Source organism: Berghia stephanieae, chromosome 1 (assembly GCF_034508935.2).
Source record: "Berghia stephanieae isolate SIO BIC M18660-M18661 chromosome 1, UCSD_Bste_1.3, whole genome shotgun sequence".
Taxonomy (NCBI): Eukaryota; Metazoa; Mollusca; class Gastropoda; order Nudibranchia; family Aeolidiidae; genus Berghia; species Berghia stephanieae.
The window spans coordinates 39,490,203-39,504,263 of NC_088360.1; the positions used below are offsets into that span (position 1 = coordinate 39,490,203).

Consider the following 14,061-nt stretch of genomic DNA (forward strand, 5'->3'; position numbering starts at 1 on the left):
AGTTGTAAAGAGTGGTACAAAAATAAAAGAAAGGAAGGGAAAGTTTGCAGGTTCGAATCACTAAAGTAAAAAGGAATAGGTTGATGAATAACAGTTTAGTAATTGCTAAAAAATATAAATTAAAAAATCAAAAGATAAAAACTGAACAAAATCTTTATCGACAATAATATTGATAACAATTAAGCCTTAAAGATAACATGCGATTCTGATTTTTAATTCAAGGGGCATAACTGTGAAAATTACGATAATACGCGAAAAACAAGAAATAGCGCCGTAGAGAGTCTAAGGTAGCCAATCTTAGATTTCACCAGACATTGGATATTATCTCTTGAATGACAATGCAGCCTTCTGATAAAAAACATTTTACAGAGAACATCAACTGTCACTCGATATAATGAAGGTTACTATTTTGTAAATTATCAATTCCGTCCATAAAGCAGTGCCGTCTTGAATTTGAACTTACTTTTTTTACAAGCCAAATAAATCCTTTCCATTTCCAGGTCCAGTAACTCCTCTGGTCCTGGTGATTGGGTTTTGGGGAATCCAATAATTGTTGACATTGCAGTGATTTATTTGACAATAAAGTCTTTATTTGTGTTTGAAAATGTGTGTTTTTAATCGATTGTTATACTTTGTATACTCTTCAGAAGTAGAAGGTGATCAAAGAAGTTAATTCATGAATTCAACCGGATAGCGTGCATCTGCTGATTGAATTTGAATGAATGTCACCGTCACCATGTTGTCTTTAATGTGAAATTATCTCCCCTGTCATTGTAACATTAAATGGTGGCACCACTTATTTCCTTACGATGGAATTGCTCTCAATCATTGAGTCAATGCAATGTGATCGTGTCAGTAGGTCAGTTTGTTTATGATTGACTTGGTTTAAATTCAATCAGCAAAAGTAAAATGTAATTTGAATTCTTGACAGATTTTTCCTTCAGATAATAAAGACTAATATTCAGACCCTGTCCATACTTAATTATTGTGACTTAAAACTGGATTAGTTTTGTAGGTACTTACACTGTGTTCAGGAATTTTAAGTGAGAAAAAGTGTTTCATGAAATAGAAATAATCTCTCTAAAAAATGTTGACTTCGGTCTAAAACAAGTATGTGATAGTAGTTTTGCGCACTGTTGTTGTGTGCTATCTTTCGGAAAGTTCAAGCCGGACAAGGCTTGTACCTGTATGAAGTGCATTTTTATATCGTAGTGTTTTTAATGCACCTCCGTTGACGGTGTATCTTAACGGATCGTTTTTATGCACCTCCGTTACGCATGCGCATTCCACCCAATTTCATCAGCGATGCTGTGTCTGTATTTGGACATGGCAAAAGTTAGGCCTATATTGTGACATTTGTAGGTACGTCTTTGTTAACAAATTAAAAAAAAAAAATAATAATAAGCTAAAAAAACAAAATTTAAAACCAGAAAAAAAGAAGTTGCATTGAAGGTAAAATAAGGTTTTAGAAAGATCTTATTAAATGTCAGGTGGCTCCGTAGGGCAGTGGATAAGTTGTCAGACTCTAACCTTGAATGTACTGGGTTCGATCCCATTGTGGGCGATTTTAAAAAAAGTTTACTTTATTGAGAAAGATATAATTTTCATTTTTTATTTTTTGATTTTCAAAAACTTTTTACCATGTTTAAAAAAAACTTCGATTTTATTTTAATTTTTCTAAAATTATTAGTTTATTTGAGATCAGTCTGTGTGCCATGTTTCTTTTTACCTTTGATTTTTAAAATTATTCTTATTATTCTTTGCTTTATTATCATTGTATAAACTTACATCGGTGGTGAGTAAGCAGTGTGCTAAACTGCTATCTAAAACTCATGGACGTATACAGGTCTATTCACAGAAAATAAGATGAGAAGCCTCTTTTATCTGTGGGTCTATTTCTACACCGCACGTTTACACCCCAATGGCGGTACATGAAAGGGACGTGTTAATTAATTTTATTAATATTTATTATCATAATTCAATTCGTACTTCCTTACAAAGGGGTATTCTATTTCCTGTCCCATCATTGTTTAGATTTATTCACCTTATCTACGCCATTCACACATCTCTCATTTGTCCTTAGTATCTTATTCGTCATGTTTTGTTGATAAAGGGGAAACCAGAAACGTTCACAGTATGTCTTCGTCTAATAAATTGAGGCTTATTCAACACTTATCGTTATTTTTTCCTTCGAGCTTCAAGCAGCAACATTTAATTGATTAACCAGCACCGCCAATGGAGGTGCATAAAAACTGTGCATCTTTGTAGACCTCCAATGGAGGTGCATAAAAACGGTGCATCTTTGTACACCTCCAATGGAGGCGCATAAAAACGCCACCTTTATATATATTCAAATGAGGCTCGAATTATTTAGATTTAATTTTAATCTATAACCATCTAGGGCCTAGTCTTATTGTATCGCAAAGGGGGCACTAAACTAAAGTAATGTGCTTTGGGCTTAAATTCGGAACTAGATTTACGTTTGTTGTGTAAACATGGAGGTTTATTTTTAGTTTACCGGAAGCAAAACATGAGCTACAGAATCGAAAGTAGAAGATGGTGGATAATTATCGAGTATTCATGACTGAGCTCTGAACTGAAGTTGTTGTTACAGTTTCTTCTTAAGCTGGAATTTATTTCTGGTTCTGTAAAAGTAATTCATATGTGTTGTAATTCATTTCAGTCAAATTTAGTCTGAGAATATATTTCCCTTTGCCTTGGTCTTTGTAAGATATGGCTATGGGGTCTCATTTCTGGATGAGACTACGACTACGAACTTTTGACTGTGGTGAAAAAATAAATTAAAATTTGTTTGTTTTCATTGAAACCTACACCATAATAAAGGAGTTTTTAGCATGTTTCTAAACCTAATGACACCAATTTTTAAAGTCAGATAATCAGAAGAAAATTTGTACTTACGAAAGAGTGATAATGGAAGGGCTTCAGATGGGTACAAACATTTTGTCAGCATAACAATAAGCAAATGAACATGGTAAACAAAATAAAATGGAGTATAACTTGTACTGTCTGTACTCAATGGTGATTGGAGTGTGAATGAGACGTTGGCATGGCGTGGGTTAGTGAGTAGTGGGCAAGGTGTTTGTGCATTGGTCGAATCTTTGTGAAGAAATAATGGTCAGGTATCTATGTAAGAAAAGTTGAGTAAATTGATAGCATTGATAGAAAAATAGATAGGTAGATAGAGAGAGAGAAAAAAAGGACTACTGCTACTAGTACTACTACTACTACTACTACTTCTACTACCACTACTATGGCTATAACTTTTCTGCTACTACTACTATTTCTTTTATTTCTTCTACTTCTTTTTATATTACATTTCTATACTGTCTATTATCTTCCATTATTTTCTAGAAAGTCCCTGTCTCTTTCACACGATGACCTGCCCTTATCATTCCTATCACATCCCAGGGACTCTCTACTCACTAACACCACGCCAACGTTTCATTCCCACTCCAACCACCTTTGAATACGGACAGTACAAGTTATACTCCATTTTATTTGTTTTTTTTTTCATGTTCATTTGTTTATTCATAATCTGTCATGGCAGTTTTTTGCATTGCAGCCGCAAAATTTGCAAATTTTAGGGATTTTGCAAAAAAAAAAAAAACATTTAGTGGGGACCAGTGATGATAATCTTCTGCGGAATTCCGGGATTTTAGAATTTTTTTCATAAATGTTCCGCTGTTTTTGTCATATCAAACATTTTCCGCTATGTGGTATATCAGGGGGGGGGGGGGGGGGAACAATATGCCTTGTATCCTTTTTTAACACCTCTGCTCAGTTGCATGAATTTTGGTGACACTCCTTTATTTATGACGTTAGTCTAGACACACTGGCGCCAAATGTCAAAAGTAGCACAAGACACATGGTGACCATGGATGAGAAGATGATTGAAAGGGAAGGGGATGGAGCAAATGGGTGTAAATATTTGTGTACTTTTTAGATGTAGGCAGCATGATAGTACATTTGGCGATTTTATAAGTTTTATAACTGTGTCTTTTTTTTTTTTTTTTCTTCCTTCATAATTGTTTTTTTTTTGTTTGATTGTTCTGAATTTGTTAATAGAATTCTTTACAACTTGTGTCTAATTATAAAACAATTTTAAAAAAAATTAAAAATCAATTCATAAAGTATTCTTGCATTCTCTCTCTCTCTCTCTCTCTCTCTCTCTCTCTCTCTCTCTCTCTCTCTCTCTCTCTCTCTCTCTCTCTCTCTCTCTCTCTTTCTCTTATATCCATATTTCTCTCTCAGCCACCCTTCTATCTTCATATTATTTTAGACATGTAAATTCTCAGTCAATTAACTGAAATCAGTCAATTCGTCAAATTCAAATATTTTTAAAAAAGGAAAGAAAGAAATAATTCATGAATCGAAGTCGAATGACCATGAAGTAATTACGAATGTTCCACAGCGTTACGCATAGCTCAAGTGCCGTTTATATTTACGATGGATATATTGCCAAGGATAAACGACGCTTCTTAGAATTACCATATCTGAACACATCCCAGTGTATTTTCACACAGCCTTCGTGAGATTATCTTTTCACATTCCAAAACTGTTATAGCCAATTTAAATGAGCTGCCGAGCGATAAATTTCACTGTTTCGTCTAAGCCAAAATTGACCACATTTACTTGGTGGAACCTAAAAGTATGAAAAAGTTTAATGCGAAAGCCGGAGGTGCGTTATGAAAATCGAAAGTGATATGATTGCTACAAGCACATCTCGATTGCCTCATGTTGTAAACAAACTGGTTGACCGTTTCTTCCCTGATTGGGTACATAATTATAAGAGACAGTTGTAAGTAGCCTAATTTATTCCCACGTAAATTCGTTTTCTGCCATTGTTTTGCTCAAGTAAGCTTGTTGTTTACTATTCATCTCGATTCTTTGGATTTTTTATGATACGATACTAAGAGTTTCAATGAGGTTCAGTTTCAGTCTCAGTCAATTTTTATAGAGCTCATTTACAGGTCTATTATTATGTTTACAGATATCATTTGGTAATAGAGAGATAATATGTAACAGTACGTTAGGCTGATCGATTTAAGAAATGATTGTTTAAAGGCTAATTTAAGTTTGCTTTGTAGATGGAATATGTTTTGCAATTGATTAAAGATTCTTATTTACAAGGTTGCAATAATACAGACACTAGCCGGGTTTGTTATGTAAAAAAACCAAATACCTCCTGGTCTTTTGGCCAAAAGTTTATCATAATCTCTTGATATATTGGGCAGCATTATAGGCCTCTAAAATGTTTAATTGGAAATGACAATTTATTAAATTACATTTGCACAAGGCCAGAATGTGTCTAATGATCAGATGTGCTTTAGGACCAATAATATATTAAATAACTATGAATAGCTATGTTATATTTGCATTAGATTTGGGCTTGACTGACGGGCCGGTTGATTTTCCTCCTCTTTGACAAATTGTCATTATCATCACTGGGGGACCTGTGCTTGTGTCAGGATGAAGCATTTAGATAATCTCAAAATAAGTACACGGATACTCTTGGGTACTTTAATTACTTTTTTAATTGCAATTCTAGAACTTTTTACTAGATCCCATTTTCTAGTAATGACTATGAAAATTTTTGGTTTATACTTTTGTAGGAAATACTACTCTTAAATCAAAGCCCTATCTCCACTGAGTAAAAATCTTTTTGAATTTTGAAAATCCATTAATATATAACAAAGTTATGCAGTTTCAAATGTGTCATTTATTTGGTGGATGACTCACAAAGAGAAAAAAATACGGAAAATATGGGACACTTTTTCTGCGTTTTATTCTGGTTTGTGGCTGTATCTCGTTTAATACGTGGAATTAGATATCAGAACTTGGCAATTTTATGGCAAAATTATCAGAAAATATGATGAAGACATCAGAAGAGTTCAAACTTGTATATTTTTAGAGCTGTATGGCTAGGGTCAACTATAATTTTGTTTTAAAATATACATATTGATCATTTAGAACTTTTCCGAAGTGTAATTTTGTGTCTACAAACCATACAAATGACACGAAAAGTGCCTGGTAAATTATTATCAATCAGTCCCGTGAGACCATGGCTTATGTTATTTCGAGTATTTATTTGAGAGAGAGAGAGAGAGAGTGTGTGTGTGTGTGTGTGTGTGTGTGTGTGTGTTAATCTACTATCCCTATGACATAACAATGAAACAATACCTTGATTTTTAAAAAGCGCACGAGGATTTGTGTCATCCGTCATCGCGAACAAGGTTGCCAGATGGCCACGTGTGTGGCCAAATATATAATTTTGTTTCTTTTATTAAATTTTATTCCTCTATTTTTGTCTCAGTGACATTTATCCTAGTCTATTCAATTTTCTGTATGTTAAAGTTTAGTTCATTTTAAGTGGGCCAGTCTTAATAGTGAAAGCCATATGATTTTCTATTTAGCCACTTTTGATGTCGAATTTGGTCAAGTTAAAGTCTGGCCATCTGGCAGTCTTGCCTCGCTCACGTCATTTTCGTGTCGTGCGATGGGGGAGCAAAATGGCCGTCTCTATATTTTCACTCATTGAAATGCAAATTGGGTTGATGTTTTGTGAGAATACGGGAAAAGTACTTATCATAATCCAATGAAATTTGAAATATAAATAGAAGAAATGTGCATATATAACCTTATGAGCGACAAAATCTCTCCTCTTTGTAGTTTTCGAAATATTGTACTCCAAAGAGTAAAAATCTATTTTTAACGGTCTTCTGGTAATCGCATGAGTTTTGTCGCTTGACATAATCTAAAATGACCTCTTTTCTAACTGTGTGCCAACTTTCAGTAATATTCATCGATAAACAGCGTCGTAATTAACTTTTTAAAATAGCATGTACGGAACGGCTTCGTCCCATGTTTTTTCGCGAATTTGGGCACTTAGTGAGCGAAAAAGAGGCCCAAAGATTTGTGCGGGATAGTCATTGCTACATTTTCTTCCTTTTTACTGGTGCTGATATGACCTTACATTTGTTGCAAGTGCCGTGAAACCCTTAAAAACAAACAAATACCTTTCTCTATCATGAACAAATTAAGGGTTTTTAGGAAAACTAATCGCAAATTTTTTGCAAATTTTGCTGTTTTTATCTTGCAAAATTTGGGATTGGGATTTGGAAATGTACTCCTAATTGCCTTTGTTATTAACTGAAGGGTTTTGCGACCTGAAAGTAGTAAATATCAGGTAGTTACTATACCATTTCAAATTCAAAATTGGCAAGTAAGATGGCTGCTGAACGTTGAATAAGGGTTTAAATTATATTGTTATTAGATTCATTTATGCATCGGGAGTAATATTTTGACCTGAATTTATATTTTATAAAAAGTTTAGGTGTTGGGTTACGTGCAGTACCAAAAGTTTAGAATTGCAAAATTCTGATTTTTTAAATTATCCAAAACTAATTTAACCCTGTTTTATCCATAACGATAAAGTATACTAAATTGGCACGGGTTTAAACATAGACACCACCAAATAATGGTAATTACTCCGGGCAAAAAGGAGACTGAGACATTAATATCATTAAAATCCATCCATAGACAAAAGTCCTACAAATCTTGTCACAATCACTAGGCCATTTATCACCTCATTCCTGCAGTACCAATTGGATGTTTACTTAAGTAGGTAGCTTGCAGAATTTCAGAATTTTTATCGTTTACATTTACATCCCTGTGAAAGAATAACTGTTATTTTAGATGACTAGATTTATTTATGTTGTTTATTTATTAAATTTTTCTTATACAGTTTTAGAAGATGCCTTTTTGGTTGAGAACAGCTACCAAGCCATGAAAATGCTGTAATTTACTGTGACATGGATTTGGAACTCCAAGATGGCGTTTCCCCCAAAGATTCAGATAAATGTTCAACTGATGCTCCAAATATTTCTAAGGGAGAATCAATAAGTCCTAATATGAATGTAGAATTGGATACCAATAAATATATGCAAAAAGTTGATATCATGGAAGTAGATAATGTTGATGATGATGAAGATGGTGATGACGATTGTGATGAGAATGTCATGGTCATAGATACAAATTCAAATAATGGTGACAATAGTGAAAACGATATGAAAGATGATGCCTCTGGACTTGAGTGTAAAGAAGGCGTTGGTAAAGGTGTTCCTGAAAAAGTGTTGTCCTCGAAAGAATCTACCATAATAGATGAGCAACCAGAGTCAGAGGCAAATCTCATCATTGATGAATCGAGTAATGATAGAGAATCAAGTGTTAGTTTAAGCAACACTATAATTGATCTAGAAGATTCCCAAGGCACACAAACAAGCACAGGTACAACAGATTCATCTACATCTCAGATTGCACATTATCAAACTACCCCAGGTGGCAGGTTACCTCCAAAACGAAGTAAGCCATTTTGATGTTATGTTATATCACTATTATTATTATTATTATTATTATTATTATTATTATGATTGTTATTTTAATCATTATCATCATCATAATCAAAGTGTGTATTGTGTGTGTGAGAGAGAGAGAATGTTCCTATTCATGACTGCCCAGTGTCTTGCATCTTGTGGGACAGTTCTGCATTTGGGACAATTGTTCTCCCCGCATCATCGCCTCATGTCCCTCATTTCAGCCCAGTTGTTAATAGTTCAGGGCTGAGAATCTTCCGCCTAAAGGCGGATTTCCGCCTAAATGGTAGTTTATCTCCGCCCATCCCCATCACAATTCCTCCTTTTTCATATTTTTTTTTTTTTTTTTTGATAAATAATCAGTAATTTTGAGAATTTCTCAGAAATTTTCCCCTGGATTTGCCGTGTCAAGCATTTTCCTCAAAACCCCAAAATCACCATTATGTCTTATGTCATATTTTGACACCTGTGCTCAGTCTCGTGAAATTTGGTGACGGTCCCGTTTTTATGACGTCGGGCCAGACAGAATTGCATCAGATGTCACCGTTGACACAGAAGACGAGTGGTGTTCTTTGATTAGCTAGTTGAAGGGGAAGAGGAGGGGCAAATGGGTCTGGATTTTTTCCCCCTTTTGTAGGTACCTATTGCCTTTTTAATCTTTCTCTCTCTCTCTCTCTCTCTCTCTCTCTCTCTCTCTCTCTCTCTCTCTCTCTCTCTCTCTCTCTCTCTCTCTCTCACACACACACACACCACACACCATCACACTACAGACACTTCACTACTCTCAATTACCACCACACACTCATCCCTACCACTTTTACTACAACCACGACCACACCAACATCCTAGCACCATTCCTACTACAAATAAACCACATCATCCCTACTACCACTACTACCTCAACTACCACCACATCATCATTCCTACCACAACTACCACTGCAACCACCACCATATCATCAACCCTACTACCACTACTACAACCACCACCACATCATCATCCCTACGACCAATTTTACTACAACCACCACCACATCATCAACCCTACCACCACTACTTCTACAACCACCACATCATCATTTCTACCACAGTTACTACAACCACCACCACACCATCATCCCTTGCACCACTACTACTACAAATAACACCACATCATCCCTATCACCACTACTACAAATAACATCACATCATCCCTACCACCACTACTACTACAACTACCACCACATCATCATTCCTACCACAACTACTACTACAACCACCACTACATCATCAACCCTACTACCATTACTACAACCACCACCACATCATCATCCCTACCACCACTACTACTACAACTACCACCACACCATCTTTCCTACCACGGTTACTACAACCACCACCACACAATCATCCATACGACCACTACTACTACAATCACTGCCACAGCATCCCTACCACCGCTACTACTACAACCACCACCACACAATCATCCATACAACCATCACTACTACAATCACTACCACATCATCCCTACCACCGCTACTGCTACAACCACTACCACATCATCATCCCTACTACAACCACTAAATGTTGTAATTACACTTTCAACTTTTGAAATTCCACCGAGTCGTGTTAGAAATTGCTGCGAGACAAATGTTGGATCGCATCTCAGTGAATTTTAGTGAAATTCAAATTTATAGGTTATAGTTGCATGGATGGGTCATGATCTTCAAGATGAAAAATTTCCTCCTTTTTTGTGACCAGTCATTCTCACCCCTGTAGTTATTAGTGTTAGGAGAATACGACTGCATAGCTGCCAACCATTCCGTTAAAAACGGATTTGTTCCTGAGTCCGTAAGTCCTTATTTTTAGTTCAAAATCCGTATTTTGTCATTTTTTACTAATTTGTGGTAAACAAGGCATGTGAGCCTAATGATTTATTATTATTGATCCATTATTATTACTACTACTATTATTGTTATTAATTATTATTGGTGTCCAGTGAGAGCATAATCTCCATTTGTGTAGCTCTTTAATTTGAATTATGCCTCTATCATAAATGATTTTCAACAATTAAAAAAGTTCCATTCGTTTATATGACGCCTGTATTTTACTCAAACCTTTCATAATGTATTGGAGATTTGCGTAGAATATGGATGTTAGCCTCGATATACTTTGAATATTCTAAGAAAGTATTGATATTTTCACTATTTGTTACAAATATTATTTTAATTAAGAATAAAATTAAATCCACATCTTTGATTGGAAGGTTTTCAATCAGAAAATCAATTGCTTATAAAGATTAAACATGACAATGATTATTTCCCTTTATTAATTTATGAAATATATAAATTTAATCCCTTTAAAAAACATCTTCATCTGATTTTAATTATTTTTTTTTTCAAGCAAGCTTTTGTAATGGTTTAGGTTAAAAAAAAAAGTATACTCCATTTTTAGATGTGTTTATCTTGTCAAAGTAAAGAAGTAGGGATTCTCTAATATTTAGAGGTGCATTTTACTATAACTACTATTATAGTATACTACTTAAAGACCATTATATTGCATGAAAGAAAACATATATGCAATCGTCTACTTTATATCTGAACTCACCTAATTTTTACCCCAAAACGCCCTCTCAAGTGATGTACCAGGTTGGCAGTTATGCATTTCTAACCATCTTAAGTTATTTCATTTATTTTTACAATTGTGCTTCTTGTGTATTGGTCCTTATCAAAGTTGAGGCAGTTGAATTCTTTCTTTATATTGTCTGTTCTGAAATTTTGATCTCATTGTGGAAAGTGTCATTTTAACGATTCAAATGTGCTGGTACTAAACCCGATAATTTAGCAACATTTGGACTGGCCTCTGTCATCTGTTAGATATTAATGAATATGTTTATGTTGTGTATATCGCACGTGTGAAAGAAAGAGAGGAAGAGAGAGAGAGAGAGAGAGAGAGAGAGAGAGAGAGAGAGAGAGAGAGAGAGAGAGAGAGAGGAGAGAGAGAGAGAGAAATAAGTAGGAGTGAAATATCTGTTCAATGTTACAGTTATCGTTTAACGTTATAACAAGTGTAACTAAATGACAAATTGCCATATTTATGGACAATAAAGATCTATTATTATTATTATTATTATTATTATTATTATTATTATTATTATTATTATTATTATTATTATCTCAAACTTGTAAGTGTTAGTAATAGTAATTAAAAAGGCTGACTTTTATATGTTGCGATTCGATGTGGGGGGGGGGGGGGGGCGGCACACGTCGTCCCCTCATCCCGGGCCAAATGAGCGTTCCTTATTTTATTTTTGAAAAGTTGGCAGCTATGCGACAGTGATATGACACTTTTTTTTAATATGTTTGTGCGCATTTATGTAGAGGCAGATATAACAGATAAAATACGCAAATTGGAAAAAAAAATGTGTAAAAAGTGTAAGTTATAGTCTATTTTTTTTTAGCATCCTCTATGGTCAATCAGTGCATATCATTTTTTAATATTTTTGTTTTGTTTCAGGAGGAAGGGCAACTGATCTGGAATTGAGTCCTGATTCACTTGAAAAGTATAGGTTCCCTTTTAAGCACGGTAAGATTTTCTGATATATGTATAGTCGACAGATTTTCTTCAAATGATATGTGTGTTTTCAAATAATCAAATTGTAACCCTTTTGTTCCCAATATATGTGGGTGGGGTTCCTGACCTCCCATAGTGGGCAGGGGGTTACATACTATGTCTTCTATCCCCTTATATCTGTTTTCCAACAGATGTCTTGGAATGAGATTACTTGGTTTTGTCCCAGTCCTGGCCGGAGTTTTAGCTTAGAGGGAAACAGTCAAATGCATAGTTATTGTTTTGGGAGATATTTTTTTTCCTTGTAAATCATCTCTCTGTTATGTATTATTATACTTGTTATTTTGAATGTATAATGTAAGCATTTGAGTGGATTCCTCTTTGTTGGATCTTGTGCTTGTGTCCGGATGAGACTCATAGGTGATTTCAAACTAAGTACGTTGATGGTATGCTCTTGGAATCTACATATAATCCCTATTTGTTCTCAGTTCCCCTATGTCTTACTTTTTCTTGGGTGCTTTTACTTTTAATTGTAATTCTAGAACTATTTATTTTCCCATTTTCTTCCTTTTTACTGGCGCGGACATAACTTAAATGTGTTGCAAGCGCTGTAAAACCCTTAAAAACAAGCAACAAAAAAAAGATTAACTGAAGTGTAATGATAAAGTGATGAATAACAAAATCTGTGCACCTCATTAAGGATTTCAATTGTTATGGGATGTTTGATATTTATTTTTGTGTCTTTCTCTGACAGTCTTCTGTACCAGGCAATAGTATTTTTACTGTGATTGTATTCTATTGTGGCTTTTTAATTGGATTAATTTCAGGTTGGAAGAGGGAGGTCGTCTATCGAAATGTCACCACTGGCAAACATGGCCAGTGTGATATTTATTACTTTACACCTACTGGCAAAAAACTTGTGAGTCTGAAAATGATTTTAAAAAACCAAAACAAAATTCCTGATCGTATTCATACAATAATTAAATGTTACATTCACCTTTCACTAATCCAATTTAGTTCTTAGTGTTCGGTTTCTTATTGGTATTATTATTATTATTATTATTATTATTATTATTATTATTATTATTATTATTATTATTATTATTATTATTATTATTATTATTTATTATTATTATTATTATTATTATTATTATAAGGGATGCCAAATATCTGGGGGGGTTTTCTGGGGTTTTTTAAAACCTTGTTTCACACCATAGCAGCTTTTGCTGTCTCTAAAAAAAAGGCCACTGAAGATCATCTTCTCAGGACAGAAATAATAATATTGGAATTGATGCAACAAAGGCCCTTTACACTTTTAAAGGAGGGAGAATATAAGGTTCATTTTCCACTCATCCACTCATTTTCAGAGGGGTGGTGGGAGTATCAAAAGTCGTTTAGCATCCATTTATTATTATTATTATTATTGTTGTTATTATTGTTATTATATCATTATCATTATTATTTGTTTTTGTGAGTCCATAATCCTGCTGGGACAGGTTAAGTTCTGTTGCTGTTATGTAATGTGCTCAAAAAATACATATCAAATTTTTTCACAATTAATTTAGTAAAGGCACGTTATATACCCATTCATCGAAGAATAAAAAATAAAAAATTAATAGTACTTGTATAGACATTGCAGAAATTTTATCAAGAAACACATTTAATTATGACTTCTCTGTATTGTCATTCATTTTTTCACAAAATGATTGTTTAATTTCCACAGAGATCAAAGGTTGAACTTGAAAATTGGAGTAAGTTACTTAACACATAGATTTTTTTTGTTGATTCTTATCCTCTCCCTGTCATATTTTTCATGACTTATAATAAAAGAAGTACTATACATAGCCAGTATTTTGATACGGTGATAAACGGCTGCAAGCATTTTGACTTATTGTAAGGTCATTTAATTTTAAGGTGATGGGTACTTGTTTTAATATAGCATCTCTTTCATGAAAACTGGCTTTGTTGGTTTATCTTTCAGGCAAAAAAATTAATCCTTCTGAATTTTCACTCATGGTCCCATCCTTTATGTTACTATAATTTATAATAAAAGTGGATATGCCTGCATTTGTAAAATCCACATTACTTTCCACGACTCTTTCATTACAGTTTCAAAT

At 34.1% G+C, this 14,061-nt stretch overlaps 1 protein-coding gene across 1 annotated transcript in view; it reads left to right on the forward strand.

The window, feature by feature from the left end:
• The first annotated feature begins 222 nt into the window (after positions 1 to 222).
• LOC144974203 (uncharacterized) overlaps positions 223 to 14,061 on the forward strand; it is a 37,881-nt gene continuing 24,042 nt past the window's right edge. The window contains exons 1-5 of the mRNA XM_078917121.1: positions 223 to 400; positions 7,766 to 8,382; positions 11,891 to 11,959; positions 12,772 to 12,863; positions 13,668 to 13,695. Coding sequence (XP_078773247.1) covers positions 7,833 to 8,382; positions 11,891 to 11,959; positions 12,772 to 12,863; positions 13,668 to 13,695 — 739 coding nt within the window. The 5' untranslated portion in view covers positions 223 to 400; positions 7,766 to 7,832. The remainder of the gene's footprint in view (positions 401 to 7,765; positions 8,383 to 11,890; positions 11,960 to 12,771; positions 12,864 to 13,667; positions 13,696 to 14,061) is intronic.